Raw genomic sequence first — 16120 nt, 5'->3', positions numbered from 1 at the left:
GCCGCTGACATTCCCAGCGAGCCTATAATCCGCTGTGGCATCTGTCCATTGGAAAACAGCGCCATTCCATGACGTCCACCCCGCAAGGCGCAAAGGTTACGTGGAGAGGTTCCTTCCCCATCAGGAAGTTTAATTTCAACTCATATATACAATATCGCGATATGGCCCGTGTCCCCATCACGTAGCCGCCGCTGGTGTTCCTCCCCAAATGAAGCCTCCTATTCGGTTGGCGATGATGTTCCCCACAATATTCTGCACCCCCGAGTGGCCCGCCAGGTAACTCGCTACCTTTGCTTTCGCATTCTGGTGGGATAGAGAGTGCGTTGAGATCAGCGGTGCGAAAACCTCCATAAGGACGCGCAACCAAGTACCTTTTCGCATTTCGTGTACCCAAATAAGTTCGCAGAGTTCATGGTGACGGCGACAATGGTAACCACGAGCCATAAGAGCTTGAGGTAGATGAGGCACAGGAGCGCAAACAGGATCCAGATCACTGGCGTTATGTACAGGGTGAACCAGAACACCCGCGAATCCACCGCGTTTACAAGCCGATTCTAGATGTGGAAATAGATGTTTTAGATGATGCTTCTTGCCGGATCGCGGCCATGCAAGCGACACAGCGATGCTCATCACCAAGGGCCCACCTACCTCTCGCGATTCAAACACCCATTCACTCGTTCCGTCTTCCCTAACCTCGTTCCACCAACGCAAACCCACAAGCAATCGTCCGGTAACATTCTTAACCGTCCAGAAATCAAACGCAAGCAGGAGCACTATCAGCACGATGCACAGAACGTCGCTGCTGACTATCGATGAACACAGGAGGTAGGTTACGATGGCGCCCACTCGGAAGGCGAGATGGAACATCAGGGCGACTGGATGACTGTCGGACGCGAAGGTGAATACAGGTAGAGTTATTCGTATACCCAAAGCATCTTCATACCTGGATTGCTTGAAGATGTTTTGTGATTCCGGCTGCTGCTGTTGTTGGCCAGTGTTCATTTGCCCTCCGGCCTCCAGATCGACGCCTGCTATGGGCGCAGCATTGTGGACGAGGTTTTGGCGGTCGGCCTAAAGAGACATAGGTAAAACGGTGAGCCACATGCGGGAACCTTGCACATAGCTTACAATAACGTACCATTTTTTGTTATCGCCGTCGCTTCCGAGCTGCAGATGAGTTCCACGTCAAATGTCGAAGAGCGAAAGCGACCGCGTAAGTGGTGAAGTTATCACCGGAATACGCCGTTCAACGCGACTCGACTCTCCAACCATTTTCCCCCCCAACTCATCTTGGGAAGCGAAAGTCGAACAGGAAATTCAAAGCCGCTAACAACCATGAGCGGCAGAGCAACTCGTAGCCGGTCCACGAAGGCCCGGGGAGGCGCCGCTGCACACGACGCCGGCAGCGGCAAAGCCGACGCAGTCTCTGAAAAGAAACTGAACGAATCCTTCACTCAACGAAAACTCACAGACTTCCGTAGTCGGGGAGGAAAGAAGCATACTGAGAAAAAGAAGCAGCAAACTCTGAAAAGGCCCCGGTCTGCGGAAGGTGACGAGGTACCCGATGTGGATCTGCTGAGTGCGGAACGGGAGAAGGATGTGAAAGTCGCGCGGGTGGAGTTAGAGGAGTTGCCGGAAGAGAAGCCGGAGACTGAGAAAGTTGCAGGTAAGGGCTAACCGCCAAAGGCGGGGTAGCGCAATCGAGATATAGCTCTAGGGATATGCATAGCTAAAAGTATGTTCGCATCACGTAGCTGCGGAACCCGTCGTCGAAGTTCCTGCGAAAATCCGAGCGCTGCTCCAGGACAAGGCCGCCGTTGTCCAATACTTGAAAGACTTTGACTTGAACTATGCCGTAAGTGGAATGATCTTTTGTTCTTCTCTACGTGACCTAAATTCAATATCTTTTCCTTCTTAAGTATGGTCCTTGCGTGGGACTCTCTCGGATGGAACGGTGGGAACGCGCAAACAAACTTGAATTGGACCCACCGAAAGACGTTTACTACATACTTCACGCCAAGGAAGCTAAAGATGACGTGGAAATCCGCGAGCCCCTGTGGCATGATGTGCTGTAGATGCGGCAAGGAAGGTTTCAGCACTTCCTGCGAGGAGACACGGTCAGCGGAAACCGATTGATACCCTGTACAGTGTAGGGTGTACGTATACCAGTACAGCACATGTAAACCGTTTTTGGCGTTTGGACGTAAATGTAATAAATGAAATAGTCGAGCCATGCAAACAGATAGCGGCCACAGTTTAGTGCTTTCCTTACGTACAATACGCCGCGGTCCATTACATCACGGCATGAATTGCCGTTCTTGGAACCTCTCTCCCGTTCCCCGCGCCCCTTGCTACGGAACACCTTCCTGCTAGGTTAGTCTGGGGCACCTCGTGCTATGTAGTACTCTTCGTCATCGCTATCAAGATTGATCACGTTCTGCCCAGCCGACGAGCTCCCTTGGTTCGCTACATCTGCAGTCGGTACACCTCCGCTACCTCCATCACCTCCATCATCGCCGGAGTTTCCTTTCTCCTCTCCGTCCGACCCACTTTCCTCCTCAATGCTCCCATCTCCCTCTTCCCCATCCCCTTCCTCACCCCCATCTTCCGCCCTCTCCTCCTCATCTCTGATATCCGCGGTTTGATCCTCCATAGTACCATACTCTCCTTCGCTGACGGCTCGTCCCTTCCCCTTCCCCTTGCCCGACTCCCCCAACTCTTCCATCTTCATCATTTCTTCAACCTCTTCTTCGAGCTCGACCTGCGCTTTGTCTTCTCCTTCGACCACCAGATCGCCATCCGCAAATTCAGACTCATTTCGATACCCAACGGGTCCAGCGACGCCCTGATTCAAGGCTTCCTCCTTCCGTTGGGTGAAGTCGGAGAGTTGGGTGGTGGAAGCGAAGGTATGGATCCTTGTCCGCACGGGGCCGATCAATTTTGGCGTGATCCGGCGCTTTTTGGGTGGTGAGCCAGGTAAGCTTGTTGTACTGGATGAGACAAGGACTGGGGATGGAGACTCTGTGGATTTCGCTGTCGGACCTGGGTTGGGGATCGGGTCTTCCCGTGCCCGTTTGGCTGATAGATCTGGCGGTTTCGCCTCTCTTACGTCGGTCGCCAAGGTTGATTCCTGCCCACTACCCAGTCCATCACCCTGCTCATCGCCATTTTCCTGTGTATCCGTCTTCCATTTATCAATCTGGCCCAATAGCTTCGTTCGGACATCGAACGCCTTGACCCCGAGGTCTCCTTTGAGTTTTACGTAAAGGACTTGAGGCGACGCACCGTACAGAAACTTGCCCGTTATTTGGCGATCTGCAATCACATACAGTCAAGGACAGACACCCGCGCTCAAAACATATGCCGTGGACGAGAAATCACATTACCTGCGAAAGTTTGGGACACTTCCTCAAATTCTGGACCCAGCGCGCTGATGGCAGACGCGAGTTCCTCTGATGTCCACGAATCGAGCCCCATTGTTGCGACCATCGGTGGTGCAGAGATATGGAGTTCCTAGTAGGTGCAATCCTCGTGGAAGCAACTAAAGTACTTGTGTGCTTTGCCGAATCCTGTCGTCTCGCGCTCGTGGGGAGCAGTGGAGCCGAATGGCGGAACAGTGTTCACAGGGCAAGAACGCGTCAAAGCAGCGTCCTCAGAGCGTCCTTGGAAATTGGCTTGAAATGGCTTCTCGTCCACTACATATACAAGTTTGGCATTCGCGTATGGAAGCAAAAACTCGCCGGGAATGGATGCGCAAAACGGATACGGCAACAGCCCCTCAGGCCTCCTCGCTCAATACCTTTCCCAGGTCGCCACGGCAATACACAGCGAGAACGGCGCCCTTCTCGCTAGCCTCACAGACCCATTACTCGGCCCCGACTGGGTAGAACCCCTACAAAGTGACCTTTCACAGTTCCTTTCGTCGAGTGATGGTGGGACGAGTGGGGCAGCGGATAGTACGGTTGTAGTGGATAGTGGTGCCCTTGCCGAGGATGTGGCGGCGGCGGGGATTCCAGCGCCGTACGACAATTTCGTAGTGGCTTTCTTGTCGTATCTGACGACGCCGGACCCGAGGGATTTCTATGATGTCGCGGCAGGTGTCTTCGCGTAAGTAGGGTCGGTCGACGCAGGGATATGGCTCCTGGATTGTAGTCGAGAGGGAGAAATAAGCGCGGTGGGCGAGCGCTCCTGGGCTATCAAAGTATGAAGTTCACACCCGGGCCGAAAACGGTCACACTTGCAAACTCTGACGCCCGGCACTCTCCCCCAACACATCGCACACCGCAGGCAATTCTGCAACCCGGTGTTCTCGAAAAGCTGGCATGTTCCGGTCGTGAAGACACTTTGCGAGGGTCTGATACATCTAGCCCTCGAGCGCGACAATTACCTGAAAAGTCTTGGCAAGCGGCGAACCACAGCAACCAACCTGCAGAATCGGTTTTCGTGGCTCATGTCGTTGATTCTCGTCGATCGGTGAGCAGAACGAATTCGAGTTTCGGGGCTTCGGAAAGAAACTGATCGGCGTACTAGACCAGGGTTTCAGGAAACCAAATCCGCGGCGCTCACAGTCGCAAACATCGCGTTGCGCTTCTATGTCCGCATGGGCGAATCGCAGCTCTGCACGAAACTCGTCCGGCAGATCGACTCGAGGCGGCTGGATCTCTCGATATATCCGATGAGCCAACGTGTCACGTATCACTTTCTGGTCGGAAGGTTGAAAATTTACTACCACAAGTTTCGGGCGGTATGCTTCCTCACAATGATAGGTGGTTGAATATGGCGCGGAGGCCTGACGCTTCGGTATTAGGCGGAAAAACATCTGTCCTTTGCGTTGGAGCATTGTCACAAAAATTCCCTTGACAATCGCCGGTGAGCACATACTATGGCCATCTCTCGTCGTCAAGACCTCTCGCTGACCATGCCAACGCCGTCTAGACGCATCATTCCCCTCTACATCGTAGCACGTCTCATCCGCGGTCTGTTGCCAAAGCCGCAGCTTCTAGCAAAGTACCATCTGGAGGAGCACTTCGGACCGCTGATCGCTGCTCACAAAAAGGGCAACTTCGCGGAGTACGATCGCATCGTGATCGCCAATGTCAAGTACTACAGTAGTTTGGGCGTGTTCACCATCCTTCAGCAGCGGGCGAGGATGATCATGTTTCGAAACCTGTACAGGCTTGTGTGAGTCAGGTGCTGTTTCTCGTACAATCAAGACAGCACAGAACGCTAATGTCTCGAAACGAATGCTCGCAGATTCTCCATCAGCCAATCGATGAACGCAAACCCAACTGAAGCGCCCATGCAGCTCGACTATATGCGACTGATGCAGGCATCACAATTCGCTGGGGCGACGGATTGCACAAACATTGCGTGTGTCGAGAGCATAGTGGTAGCGCTGATCGCGCAAGGGCTTATCAAGGGATACACACTACCGACGCGTGGTATTCTGTAAGTTTCTCCAGCATTGCTCAGCCTTGCCCACCGAGTATCACTCATCAGTCTGTCTTTGCAGGGTGGTCTCACGAACGAACCCGTTTCCGTCGCCGTACCAACTCGCGAATACAAGTCGGAAGACTCGGTCAGCGGCAGCCAGATCGCAACCGGTCCGACGAACTTCTGCGGCCGCAGCAGCTGCAGCAGCTGCCGCTCATGGTTCTTCTTCGTTCCCGAATCTGCACCTTGGCTCGTTGCAAGCCCGGCGGCCAGTGAGGCGAATTTCGGCAGGGTTGAAGTCCCCGACATGAGGACAGTGGGATCGCACGATGCAGACTAGTTTGAGCTCGTTTTTTTGGCCTAGTGGATTTCATGGGGCGGCGTAAAAGTTCAACAGAGGAACCTTTATCTGCCTAGATCACGACTATCTTCGTTCCACACGTATAATACATAAACTACCCGCCATTCTTCACACCACCATTCGCCTTTGTACATTGCTACTCGTATGTCCGACCTCTAGTTCAGCGGACTACCGAATTGCCTGAGAACATGGTGGGCTGAACATGACGACTACCTACGCCTGGTATGCATCCAACCAAAGAGTATCTACATCGACTTTGAACCAAGGTTCTAACTACCAGCCTTCATCTGCGCCAGGTACGCAGGACTGGCGTTATCATACTCTTTAAGGAAAAGTTCTTGTTGATGGGCTTCCAAAAATCTGATAATGTGGAGAATGTGTCAGCAGAGCGCATTGCGAAGCTGAAAAGCCATGCGATTACTCACTCTAAGATATGTGTGAGATGATCCTTGAGTACTGCGATGGCGTCTGTCTCCATGTTGGAATGTGCGATCAGGGCCGGGAATTGAACTAAGAGGAGGTCAGGTTTAGTGATACATGGGACCGCGGTCTGCTCCCACGAACAGGTAGCTTACCAAACAGGCGCAACAGATGCTCTGCACCGTAGAGATCAGACATAGGCTTATCGGGGTGACCTTTTTTCAAATCCACGTATTGTTGCCTTTCGAAGCGGTAGAGTAGAAGATTGCCGAGCGATCGGTCGAAGTAGATGCGGATACCGTCCAGAACCTCTTGTAAGGAGTCATCGAAACGTGCGCTAAGGGACGAAAACTGCGACTCAGCCGTCGCACGTCTGAGAGGGCCAGTCTAAAGATCATATGGTGCCCCGTACCTCTCTTTTGCCGCCCTCTTGCCCTTTGAACTCTGTAGCGATGCCTTATACCGTTCCAGTACATCCACCACCGTCACATCGCGAGGCAGCCTCACCAGCCTATGATTCTTCGTCACATTCTCCCAATCCTCCACCAACTGCGACTTCAAGGCGTCCGGTATGGTGATCTTCACTTCCGGTCGTTTGAGGAAATCGTCTTCTTTCTCGGCATCGTGTTCCCGTGGCCGTTTCCGCCCTTTGGTATCCTTCGACTCCTCCTTTGCTTGCGACTTTTTGGCGTCTTTTGCTTTCTTCGTGTTTAGGGTTTGGTGGAGTTCGGCTTGTCGTGCCAGATTCTCCGCATTGTATTTGAGGATGCGCGCTTCTGGTACCCATTCGTCCCAACTGTGCAATCGCAAGCGCAATAAGTACTTCTTCAAACACGTTGCTAAGGGGGACATTTTCGCAGGCGACCGGTAGAACACCTTTGTTTCCAACCCTTGTAGTGAATGTAGTAGTAAGGTCCGTCCTCGTGGTCTGCCTTTCCTGTCCATATTTCCGCTTTCAGGACCTGTCCGACGTGCAAAGGAGGGTGGTGGTTAAACAGGGACGCATGCCAGGCAGCTGGAGCACACGCGGCCCTCTTACCTTCGCCTCATAGAGCATAGGTCCATGGAAGCACAGTATTTGCTCTCCGTCGTTAAAGTTGATCGACATTGTGGGAGGTTGGTGAAACTGTAGTGTGACCTTGAGACAGTGACGCCGTGCTGCTGCGAGCAGAATTGGCTGTTCGAATGGAAATGCTGGGATTGCGGTCTGTCAGTGAGACTTGCTGTCCGGATGCTCCGGATGCGTTCTCCGTTTTCCCTCGATTTCGGACGCGTCACAATCCATTGAACCCACGCGCAAACCTCTCAGGACGAGACTGCAAACGTAGACGGGGAACGGGATTGGAAGGAAGGGCAATAGGCCACCAAACATGGAGATATCAGCCTACAGGTATTCATCCGAGTGATTGGTGCCCCGCTAAAGAGCGGTTCACTACAGGCAAAGGGCACATGCGAACAAGCGAGATGCTCCAAGGTTCAAAGGGTACTGCATGTTCCCCAAAAACGAAGTGAGTTCTCCATTAGGGTATCGAGAAAGCTAGATCTTTACGGTACATTAGCAACCCTTCACCCTCGCCCCCACTCAAGGAAGATGCCATGTCTAAAGGTCTTCCAATCCCTTGAGCGTGGAGTCGAGTTCCTGCTTGACTACATTGTACTTCTGGGTCATCTCGTCCAAACGCTTCTCTAAGGTTGTCTTCTCGTTTTCAAGCTGTTGCGCCTTGCGATCCGCTTGTTCGGCGGTAAGCTCCAAACCGCGCGCCCTGATGTACGATGAGAAGTTCGACGGTGTTAGCGGGGTTTGATTCACTCATTGTGCGGAACGATGTTGGTTTCTGTACGTACTTTTCAGTAGATTCCTTCCAATTCCTGTCCTTGTCCTCCAATTGCTGTTCCAGCATCTGAACCTTTCGCTGAAGAGCCTCCACTTGCGACTCCTCCCTGTCACCCTCGGACTTCTTAAGCTTGATCTACAGAGAACATCACCCCACTATCAACATCCTCCATCGTTTGCCTCAGAATGTGCATTGTAGCAGTGATGCACTACCAACCTCCTCCACACGCTTTTCCGTCCTATCCAGGTTCTCTTGCAGCAACGTGACTTTGTTGTTTAGGCTTTGCACCTCGGTTTCGCGTTTCGCAAGCTCTGCCTTCAGCTCCTTCACTTCGCTCTCGGCTTTTTCGGCCCGTCCGTGGTGTGTCTCGGACTCGATGCGGAGCTTCTCCAATTTCTGCACCAAGGAGAAAGAAGTGTCAGGGTTCGTGGCGTTCCCAACAGATACATTTCGGGCACGCTCGGTGCGAAGATGAATTTCCGGCTAGTCGCGATCTAGGACCTCGCGCGGGCGGTATCGCACGTTGTAGTAACAGCTCGCTCTGCGTACCTCCTTGATTTTGTCCATTGTTGGTTATCGAATTGGGATAAAGCGGGTAGGTATAGGTATTCGAGGTACGGGTGTGAGTGCGTAAGGAGGTTTTATGAAAGTGGCTGAGAAACGGAGTCGGAGAGAAGTGAGATCATATAAGGAAGGCCAGCGGCCGCTGAAGGTTTTATTCCAAGCGCACGTGACACTTATTGCAGCCGAAGGCAATCGCGTTGTCATCACTTTGGACCGACCTTTTGATGTTCCATGTCCAGATCCGACGTTCCCCCTTCCACAACGCTCGTCCAGCGACGTTACACCACGGCGTAGCCAGTCCAGGATCCTTCTTGGATATATACCCTAGTCACATGCTGGCTGAAGATTTTGTTTTTCCATTTGCAATAAGGGTCTTTCATCTTGCTTCCATCTTCTTAAGCGCAGGGCCTTCAAAATTCTGTTGAATCATTCAATGAGTGCTCATTATCTGATTGTCTTTTGAGTGAAGTGGTATGATGTGGTGCCGATGCGGGCAATTCAGCGCTAACGTGTTTCAGAATACCAGCATGGTGTATAAATTACTTTCCAAACCACGAATGGCTCGGATGAAAGGGGGATAACCAGACCGTACATACGTCCACGAGTCAGCTCAAGTGCACTCGGTCCGACACGGCTTTTCTAAACTAATCGCTCGTCCGACACATCATCGGGTTACAATGCAACCGCGGCACAGTCCCCGATCCAGCATGCTGCTTCCCCTCCCCCCGATCGGATCCTTCCCCAACAACATCATCCTCCGCGCCCCCTTCCGACGACGAAGACCGCTCCGAGTCTTCCACGATGACATCCAGACTGTCCTGTAATGCCACTCCTTCTAGCTGGACCGTTGCGTGGTGGATGCCGTATTTGAAACATAAGAGGTTCTGTGCTTTGGCGAGGATGGCGTGGTAGTGCGCGAGAGTGAGTTCTTGGTTTGTTGATGGGAAGTGGGTTTTGATCTGGAGGTGGGCTGAGAGTGATGTCTGCAAGTAGCGAGTTAGCGAATGGACCGCCGATCGCGGAGAACGTTATGACTCACTTTTCCCAGGGTCAGGTTCCAGATGTGCAAATCATGGATGTCCTCCACTCCATCGATGTTGCGGAGATCCGTCGCGACTGCGTGGGGATCAATGTCCTCGGGTGTAGCTGTCACAAAGCGGAGACGCGTAAGTAACAGGACGCACACAGTGGACGCTAACATCCAGTGGCTCACCTTCCATCAGAACCGTCAGACTGTTGTACATCAACTGAATGGTGGTCGCCAGAACGAACAGTGAGAACACGAATGTGCAAATAGGGTCAACGACTGTCATTTCCGGCTTGACCCAGATGATGGTGGCGGCGATGAGGACACCGATGGAGCTGAGGAGATCACCAATGACGTGGATAGCTGCTGATTGTACGTTGATGTTCATCGCCTGAATGCCGTGCGAACAATGTTACCTTATGCCCTATCACTGGAAACTTTCCAAAGTGTAGCAAAAACGTACCGCTTTCTTCGGCGCCTCCTTGTGGCCGTTCAATGGTGTCTCCTCATCCTCATGGTCATGGTCGTGGTCGTGGTCGTGATCATGGTCATGGTCGTGGTCATGGCCATTCTCTTCATCATGAGCATGTTCATGCTTCCCATGCTTATGTGAGTGCCCGTGCGAATGTCCACCATGCGAGTGGCCATGGCCTCCATGATCATGACTCCCGTGCAACGTGAAACCAAGAACGATGTTGATGCACACTCCAGCGGCCGCCGTGGCAAACATGATGGGTCCGTCGATAGGTACTGGGTTGCGCACGCGGTCAACGGCCTCCCATACCAGGAATGCAGTCAGGATCCAGATGAGGAATGTTGATAGAATCGCTCCAATGATCTCTGCGCGATAGAAGCCGTAAGAATGTCCTGTAAGAAGGAAACCGTCAGCCACTTGTGCACCCCAAAGAATATACAGTCATGTTACATACTCTTCGTCGCGGGCTGCTGTGATAGGTATAATGCGGTGAGTGAGATGGCAAATCCAGCAATGTCGGACAGCAGGTGGAAGCTGTCGCTGAGGATGGCGAGAGAGCCTAAAACACAAGGGAAGTAGCTAATGGTGAGGCTTACGCCTTCGACGGCAAGTCCATTCTCCAGTGCGCCGAGCGATATACTAACCTGCCCATAATCCAGCCACAAGCTCAATCAAAAAGAATACGAAACATAACGCCGTTGCTATCAGCAGCTTCCTCTTGTTCTGATCAACACTTGATACACCCGCGTCCAATTCCGGACATGGGGGCACTGTTGCGTATGCCGGATGAGGCCATGGGGAAGGTTTCCCCGTCTCGCTCGGGACTGCGATGCTCATGTAGTTGGCATTAACGCTGGGCTCCCCACCACGAGGTGAATTTGCACTGAGCGGTGAGGAAGGATGTTGTGGTGACGAAGAGGTGCTATAGTTGTTCCCGGAGTTCTGCTGCTGGTGAAGGGCGGATAGGGAGCGGGAGCGGCTCCCCGAGCCCTGAAACACGCCCATTATGGTTTGAGTGGCGATGGTGTCCGGATAAGATCCCCCGACCGAATTGGAGCGGGATCGCGGGCCATTTGTTTGAGGCCAGTGGGAGTCGAGAGACTTTCCTGAATACGAGGTCATCGTTGCAGCCAGTTCCGCAGGGCTAATTGGGAGCTAGGTCGTCTTTTGTCTTTCTGTTGCTGGCTCCTGTGAGGTTTTGGGCAGCGGGGAAGGAGCTGTTTTTCAAATCGAGGTGAGCGAGGGAAAATGTCGCGTCAAAAACAAGCGGGGCTTGGCCTCGTGCGTCGACATGCGCGTCGGAAGACGAAAGTGGAATACAGGCGGTTCCGTTGGCGAACATCCGCCAGAATGCCGGGACTCGGGAGGATGGGTGAGAAGACGTTAGGCGATTTATTGATTGGAAACATGTCGAATAAGTGCGTCGCCTCTGTTGCGCGAGGAGCGCGGACCCATTGAGCAAGGTCCTGGCCACGGATGAAATCCTGATCCGAGAGGTTTTCAAGCTACGAACTTCGACGTTTACACGGCAATCATATGTATGTACATTGCTACGTCCGCTGCAGCATTGAGTTTGCACCAAGTTTATAAGCCATGCGCCCAGCTAACTAGGCTGTCATCTACTCCCACACACCGGCAGACATCTACAGCTATAGCTCTACGTAGATCGACTCGGTTCGCACTCGGTTTTAAATATTAACGCGAAACTCACGTGAACGTTCGAAATTAAATACCCATGCCAGCTCTGCTAGCTCTGATGCCAGCTGAAGTTGTCGAGAGTCCAGTTTCCCTGATATTAGGACAACTGCCCCGAGCTGCCATCACCAGCCGTGCCACTATCAAACCCCAAGCTTCACTCTCCCTCGTCCTCGACGTCCATAGCATCGGGTCTCGCCTCCTGTCATACCATTTCCTCACCTGTGATCGACTGCTGAACGCAATATCTGCCCCCCATGGCGACTAAAGTACAGAAGATTATGGTTGCGCCGATCAACCTCATTTTCCGGTTATTGCAACAGGTTTGTGTGGGAGAAGAAACTCCACGCTGCTTTTCGCGGAAGAGGGGAACAGGCGCTGGTGGACATTCCCCGGCCTGCTGCTTACGAGATTCGAGGATCCACGTTTAACCAAGCCTGAATTTGCACGATATAGAAATCACGGGTTCAAATCTGGCTTTACGAACAAACGGATATCAGGATCGAAGGGCAAATCATTGTAAGAGCGTCGCACCGTAGAACCTGGAATTTCTTACACTGAGGTTGTCCGTTTGCTAACAAATGGCTTTCGCATCCGTGTCGTATAGGGATTCGACGAGTTCATGAGTTTGGTGCTTGACGACGCAGAGGAGGTGTCCACAAAGAAGAACACGCGGAAGCAGCTAGGGAGGATACTGCTAAAAGGAGATAACATCACTTTGCTGTGCGCGTTGAATCCGTAGGATGGCGAGGGGCGGGACTTGGTCACGCGATAGGCGTAAGGTGCGTTGATTGAGATGGTTTGTCGGATTTGGGGTGGATCCTAAGATGCTGATTTTGAGTTGTCGTTTGCTAGTTCGATGTACGTAGTGCTAGGGAGACGGCGACGTTTGTAGATAGTCAATGGAAGGATGGGGATGTGCGGGGTTAGCAAGGCCGTACTGAATATGGAGGAGGGGCATTAGTTGCAGCTTGGGCCGTGAATCTGAAGGGATGCGAGCGGAGTGCATGGCCTTCCATGGCCTCTTCACTGAATGCAGAGGCGGTTATTGTACTTAAGATTATTGCTTGAGAATGCCTTTGGGGTTCGCAAAGATGGGGTAACTGGAGAAGATGAAATGTGCTCGTGGATTGACCGATGTGCATGACCACGGTTTGTCGAGCGAGGGATGCTAGTTCCCCACGAAGGGGGACAAGATTCTCGGTGCAACTCCGCCAGCAGGCACTTCCAGAACCAGCTTCTCCCACATCAACCTCTTTATCGATCCGCACATCCTTTTTTGCGACGCCGACGACATTTTCGAACCGAAGTCTACTATATACAAGATATTGAAAAATGGGAGATGCGAATGTGCTGAGAAGCACAGGGGGTATCAACAACAAAGGCAGGAAACTAGAAGCCGTCGCGGGGTTGAATTAACAGAGGAGGTTGGGACGGCGGAGAGGCTGTCCAGGTGCCATAAGCGGGCAATGCAGAGCGTGAGGTGACCAAAAGTGGGGAAGATGATTCAAGATCACCATGGGGCCTGGCGATAGATGTGATTGGCTGAATGTCGGGTTGTTCGATGAGCTCGGATTGTGAATTCAGGTCTGGTTGTGGGATGTGCTCAGGTTCAGGGATGAGCTCCGGTATTGAAGCAGTCGGAACGGAGGATTGCTCGGATATTGCTGACTGTAATTGAGGAATACAAACGTTCTTTTTGCCGGTTGCATCTTGCCGTTGATGCCGCCGTAGTGCGTCCTAGAGAATAAAGGTATGTGTGAGGTGTCCCATTGATGGCAGCGGCGGGTAGTCGTGACCTACCTTCCGAGAGAAGTTCTTGTTGCAGTTGGGACATGTGTAGGGCTTTTCGTTGACGTGAGTTCGCTGGTGTCTACTCGCGGACGCAAGCAATTGGAAACACTGTTAGATTCTGCACTTCGACCATAACCAGGCCTCGCATGCCAGGTGGGACGTACCTGTTCAGATCATGATTCCTTGTAAAAGACGCATCGCAGGTCTTACAATTGAACGGTCGCAGTCCTTGATGCGAGCGGATATGCGACTTCAGATTATACAGCCGTGTGAAGATCCGGGAACAGGTCTCGCACATGAACTTCATGTCCTTCCTAGGAACGCCGGAACTCTTTGCCGCCGCAATCGCAGCCTCGATCAACCTTTGCTCTTCGGGTGTTGGTTTGATGCCATCATCATCCCCACTATTATCTTCCAATCGTGGTAAATCATCGACTTGCTCCGTCACTGTCGACGACGAATCAGTGATCAAATGACCGTGTTCTGGGTGCTCCTGGAACTTCCCTATCCCGTCTCTCAACTCGAGAATTTGCTCGGCGTCCGGTGGTAGGTATGTTTGCTCTCCAGCTGGCATGTGGTTCGCGGGATAGGAGCTGACGAATGCTGCTGCATACAAGGCAGCTTCCGTCGGTTGAAATTGCGAAGTTCCAGAGAGTATGTCTCCGGAGGAAAGCTCAGGCGGCCTGATGTCAGTCTCATAGGTATGTGTGATTCCTCCTAAGTTTTCTGGCGAGACTACCTCGTTCTTTGCACGTGAGTCTAGACGAGCGCCGTTTGCTATAACTTCTGCCAAGTCCACCAACCCTAAAGCGGAAGGTGTCGGTGGAAGAGCGGACTGCAAGGGCTGGGCACCGGACATCGTCGTGGTCGGGTGAAACGAGTTGGCAGGAAAGTTGCGAGTGGAGATTTCCTCAGGCACGGACATGACTCTTTCCAGCATTGCACCGAGAGGCAGGTCACTGGAGCCAAAGGTTCTTTAGTTGTGGTGTGCTCCGCCCAGAGAGCGTTTTACTCGGGAATTTGAGACCCTTTCGCGGCGTTCGTTAGAAGTCCCTCTAAAGTTGTCGGAATTCAAAGGGAGGACTTCAGGGAGGCCACTGCGGTTTCGACACCAAGTGCAACTGAAGACTTTCACTCTGGCTCCAGAGGCCCTGATACCCTTTTGTAACGTCTTGTGGTGGGAGCTGCTAGTGTCCAATGTCGATGTTCAGCCGGTAATATGTATGCGTCCAATGTCCATAGGGAAGGCCAAGCGACTCTATAACGCGTGCGACGAATATGACGGCGCCGTGAGTTTTATTCTGTATGTCACGTGGCTTGAATAATGCAGACCGGCAATAACGCATGTTAGAAATCAGTTCAAATCACTGCATTCTGGGAGAGCTGAACGATCCCAGTGCGGGAAACAAACAACGACTGGCTCTTCTTTCCCCACCTTCTCCGACTTCACTCGCTCAGTCCAATAAGCACTTTCCCTCTGCAACCCGCGGCGAATCACACCGCAACAGCACTTCGCACACCCCGAAACACAACCTCGCAGTACTTAGCACGGAAGGAAAAACCAGGTTTATGTCCGATATCGCCAATCTTAAGTCCTATGACCCGTTCGCCGGTGAGTGGAACCAACTCCGTCCCAACCCAGCTGGCATGGCAGAGCGAAGTTGCGTCAGCATTGGGGTTTTCCCGGAGCTTAGCGGCCCATCGTCGGTTCTTGCCAAGTCCTCGCACCTGTTGTTTGGCCCGAGAATACGTCTCAGTTTGGTTGAACTTCCGCTGACCGCTCCTTTCAATCCACTTTCGAATCACTAGACACGGGCGAGGAAGCTGATCTGAAAGTAGCAGGATATATACGTAAGTTTTTTGATTCTGAGAGCATGGAATTGCTTGAGTAGAAGTGCATATCGTGTGCTTTACTACCTCGAATCTTGAATTTTTTGAAAAGGATGTCAACGACTGTTGCTCATGTTTCAACGTTACTCTCTATAGACATCCGTGTTCAACAACGTAACGGTCGCAAAACGCTGACTACGGTGCAGGGGCTCCCCGCCGATCTCGACCAGAAACGTGTCCTCAAGGCTTTCAAGAAAGAGTTCGCATGCAACGGCACAGTCGTGCAGGATGAAGACTTAGGCGAAGTTATCCAATTGCAAGGTGACCACCGTCTCAAAATCCAGCAATTCCTCGCCGCTCAGGAAATCGTCTCGAAGGTGAGTTTCGAGCAAAGTAAACATCCATCTGTTCACAACTTCGTCCACAGAAATCTCACCCCGTTACATTTTTTCCACGCTTAGGACAAAATCAAGATTCACGGTTTCTAGACGGGTCTTTATTCTCGGAATCGATCTGCATCTCCTGCTACCTCGACCATTACGCCTTACCGTGTCCTATCATCGCAATTGTTGATTTCGTGCATTTTTTGGAGCAACTTTGAGCCAGAACGAAACCGAACGCCGTTAGATCAACATTCATGCGGCGAAGCACATCAGTAGCGAAATCATTCTGTGCAGCCTGCGTTT

The 16120-nt window shown here is 52.2% G+C and overlaps 10 protein-coding genes across 10 annotated transcripts; 4 read left to right on the top strand and 6 right to left on the bottom strand.

Moving 5' to 3' along the window:
* Positions 1–329: 329 nt before the first annotated feature.
* On the bottom strand, positions 330–1002 carry EV422DRAFT_495830 (uncharacterized protein; the record flags this gene model as incomplete). Its single annotated transcript, XM_053067830.1, has 2 exons — positions 330–554; positions 649–1002. The coding sequence occupies 2 exons, from the start codon at positions 1000–1002 to the stop codon at positions 330–332; spliced, it is 579 nt and encodes a 192-aa protein (XP_052925972.1).
* Positions 1003–1270: 268 nt separating this feature from the next.
* On the top strand, positions 1271–2243 carry EV422DRAFT_528039 (DNA polymerase delta, subunit 4-domain-containing protein). Its single transcript, XM_053070247.1, has 3 exons — positions 1271–1666; positions 1755–1855; positions 1920–2243. Exons 1-3 carry the CDS (start codon positions 1336–1338, stop codon positions 2073–2075), a joined length of 588 nt encoding a protein of 195 aa, XP_052925971.1. The 5' UTR covers positions 1271–1335; the 3' UTR covers positions 2076–2243.
* On the bottom strand, positions 2244–3630 carry EV422DRAFT_528036 (uncharacterized protein). Its single transcript, XM_053070246.1, has 2 exons — positions 3387–3630; positions 2244–3315 (listed from the first exon to the last, which is right to left on the bottom strand). The coding sequence occupies exons 1-2, from the start codon at positions 3487–3489 to the stop codon at positions 2375–2377; spliced, it is 1044 nt and encodes a 347-aa protein (XP_052925970.1). The 5' UTR covers positions 3490–3630; the 3' UTR covers positions 2244–2374.
* Positions 3631–3745: 115 nt separating this feature from the next.
* Positions 3746–5744, top strand: EV422DRAFT_567144 (uncharacterized protein; the record flags this gene model as incomplete). The annotated part of the gene is made up of 7 exons (XM_053072508.1): positions 3746–4107; positions 4288–4473; positions 4531–4744; positions 4808–4869; positions 4936–5181; positions 5254–5448; positions 5513–5744. The coding sequence occupies 7 exons, from the start codon at positions 3746–3748 to the stop codon at positions 5742–5744; spliced, it is 1497 nt and encodes a 498-aa protein (XP_052925969.1).
* Positions 5745–5902: 158 nt separating this feature from the next.
* On the bottom strand, positions 5903–7495 carry EV422DRAFT_40953 (MRG-domain-containing protein). The gene is made up of 6 exons (XM_053067022.1): positions 7254–7495; positions 7091–7176; positions 6627–7010; positions 6370–6551; positions 6220–6304; positions 5903–6154 (listed from the first exon to the last, which is right to left on the bottom strand). The coding sequence occupies exons 1-6, from the start codon at positions 7320–7322 to the stop codon at positions 6064–6066; spliced, it is 897 nt and encodes a 298-aa protein (XP_052925968.1). The 5' UTR covers positions 7323–7495; the 3' UTR covers positions 5903–6063.
* Positions 7496–7525: 30 nt separating this feature from the next.
* Positions 7526–8703, bottom strand: EV422DRAFT_528019 (tropomyosin). Its single transcript, XM_053070245.1, has 4 exons — positions 8599–8703; positions 8266–8445; positions 8060–8184; positions 7526–7977 (listed from the first exon to the last, which is right to left on the bottom strand). Exons 1-4 carry the CDS (start codon positions 8614–8616, stop codon positions 7815–7817), a joined length of 486 nt encoding a protein of 161 aa, XP_052925967.1. The 5' UTR covers positions 8617–8703; the 3' UTR covers positions 7526–7814.
* A 554-nt stretch (positions 8704–9257) lies between these two features.
* Positions 9258–10952, bottom strand: EV422DRAFT_495772 (cation efflux family-domain-containing protein; the record flags this gene model as incomplete). The annotated part of the gene is made up of 7 exons (XM_053067825.1): positions 9258–9596; positions 9653–9759; positions 9827–10031; positions 10104–10211; positions 10332–10507; positions 10570–10674; positions 10760–10952. The coding sequence occupies 7 exons, from the start codon at positions 10950–10952 to the stop codon at positions 9258–9260; spliced, it is 1233 nt and encodes a 410-aa protein (XP_052925966.1).
* Positions 10953–11795: 843 nt separating this feature from the next.
* Positions 11796–12681, top strand: EV422DRAFT_40928 (uncharacterized protein). The gene is made up of 4 exons (XM_053067019.1): positions 11796–12133; positions 12267–12329; positions 12418–12592; positions 12666–12681. Exons 1-3 carry the CDS (start codon positions 12068–12070, stop codon positions 12550–12552), a joined length of 264 nt encoding a protein of 87 aa, XP_052925965.1. The 5' UTR covers positions 11796–12067; the 3' UTR covers positions 12553–12592; positions 12666–12681.
* Positions 12682–13202: 521 nt separating this feature from the next.
* EV422DRAFT_495766 (uncharacterized protein) lies at positions 13203–13902 on the bottom strand (the record flags this gene model as incomplete). The annotated part of the gene is made up of 3 exons (XM_053067824.1): positions 13203–13550; positions 13614–13686; positions 13769–13902. The coding sequence occupies 3 exons, from the start codon at positions 13900–13902 to the stop codon at positions 13203–13205; spliced, it is 555 nt and encodes a 184-aa protein (XP_052925964.1).
* A 1081-nt stretch (positions 13903–14983) lies between these two features.
* EV422DRAFT_40773 (translation initiation factor SUI1) lies at positions 14984–16039 on the top strand. Its single transcript, XM_053067000.1, has 4 exons — positions 14984–15216; positions 15414–15455; positions 15591–15811; positions 15896–16039. Exons 1-4 carry the CDS (start codon positions 15174–15176, stop codon positions 15920–15922), a joined length of 333 nt encoding a protein of 110 aa, XP_052925963.1. The 5' UTR covers positions 14984–15173; the 3' UTR covers positions 15923–16039.
* Positions 16040–16120: the final 81 nt, after the last annotated feature.

Source organism: Fimicolochytrium jonesii (genome assembly GCF_025526975.1).
Source record: "Fimicolochytrium jonesii strain JEL569 chromosome Unknown EV422scaffold_10, whole genome shotgun sequence".
NCBI lineage: Eukaryota > Fungi > Chytridiomycota > Chytridiomycetes > Spizellomycetales > Powellomycetaceae > Fimicolochytrium > Fimicolochytrium jonesii.
The sequence above is the reverse complement of the archived record's forward strand: the minus strand, read 5'-3'. Positions and strand labels throughout refer to the sequence as shown.

Excerpts from the sequence above, each read along its gene's own strand:
- EV422DRAFT_528039 (XM_053070247.1), top strand. The coding sequence starts at position 1,336 with ATGAGCGGCAGAGCAACTCGTAGCCGGTCCACGAAGGCCCGGGGAGGC. Across the intron at positions 1,667-1,754 it reads GGAGACTGAGAAAGTTGCAG|CTGCGGAACCCGTCGTCGAA; the intron begins GTAAGGGCTAAC and ends CGCATCACGTAG. Across the intron at positions 1,856-1,919 it reads ACTTTGACTTGAACTATGCC|TATGGTCCTTGCGTGGGACT; the intron begins GTAAGTGGAATG and ends TTCCTTCTTAAG.
- EV422DRAFT_528036 (XM_053070246.1), bottom strand. The coding sequence starts at position 3,489 with ATGGTCGCAACAATGGGGCTCGATTCGTGGACATCAGAGGAACTCGCG. Across the intron at positions 3,316-3,386 it reads AGTGTCCCAAACTTTCGCAG|ATCGCCAAATAACGGGCAAG; the intron begins GTAATGTGATTT and ends ATGTGATTGCAG.
- EV422DRAFT_40953 (XM_053067022.1), bottom strand. The coding sequence starts at position 7,322 with ATGTCGATCAACTTTAACGACGGAGAGCAAATACTGTGCTTCCATGGA. Across the intron at positions 7,011-7,090 it reads TACAAGGGTTGGAAACAAAG|TTGGGACGAATGGGTACCAG; the intron begins GTGTTCTACCGG and ends GCGATTGCACAG. Across the intron at positions 6,155-6,219 it reads CATCTCACACATATCTTAGA|ATTTTTGGAAGCCCATCAAC; the intron begins GTGAGTAATCGC and ends CCACATTATCAG.
- EV422DRAFT_528019 (XM_053070245.1), bottom strand. Across the intron at positions 8,185-8,265 it reads CGGAAAAGCGTGTGGAGGAG|ATCAAGCTTAAGAAGTCCGA; the intron begins GTTGGTAGTGCA and ends TGTTCTCTGTAG. Across the intron at positions 7,978-8,059 it reads TGGAAGGAATCTACTGAAAA|GGCGCGCGGTTTGGAGCTTA; the intron begins GTACGTACAGAA and ends ATCGTACATCAG.
- EV422DRAFT_40928 (XM_053067019.1), top strand. The coding sequence starts at position 12,068 with ATGGCGACTAAAGTACAGAAGATTATGGTTGCGCCGATCAACCTCATT. Across the intron at positions 12,134-12,266 it reads TTTTCCGGTTATTGCAACAG|AAATCACGGGTTCAAATCTG; the intron begins GTTTGTGTGGGA and ends TGCACGATATAG. Across the intron at positions 12,330-12,417 it reads GGATCGAAGGGCAAATCATT|GGATTCGACGAGTTCATGAG; the intron begins GTAAGAGCGTCG and ends CGTGTCGTATAG.
- EV422DRAFT_40773 (XM_053067000.1), top strand. The coding sequence starts at position 15,174 with ATGTCCGATATCGCCAATCTTAAGTCCTATGACCCGTTCGCCG. Across the intron at positions 15,217-15,413 it reads GTCCTATGACCCGTTCGCCG|ACACGGGCGAGGAAGCTGAT; the intron begins GTGAGTGGAACC and ends TCGAATCACTAG. Across the intron at positions 15,456-15,590 it reads GAAAGTAGCAGGATATATAC|ACATCCGTGTTCAACAACGT; the intron begins GTAAGTTTTTTG and ends TACTCTCTATAG.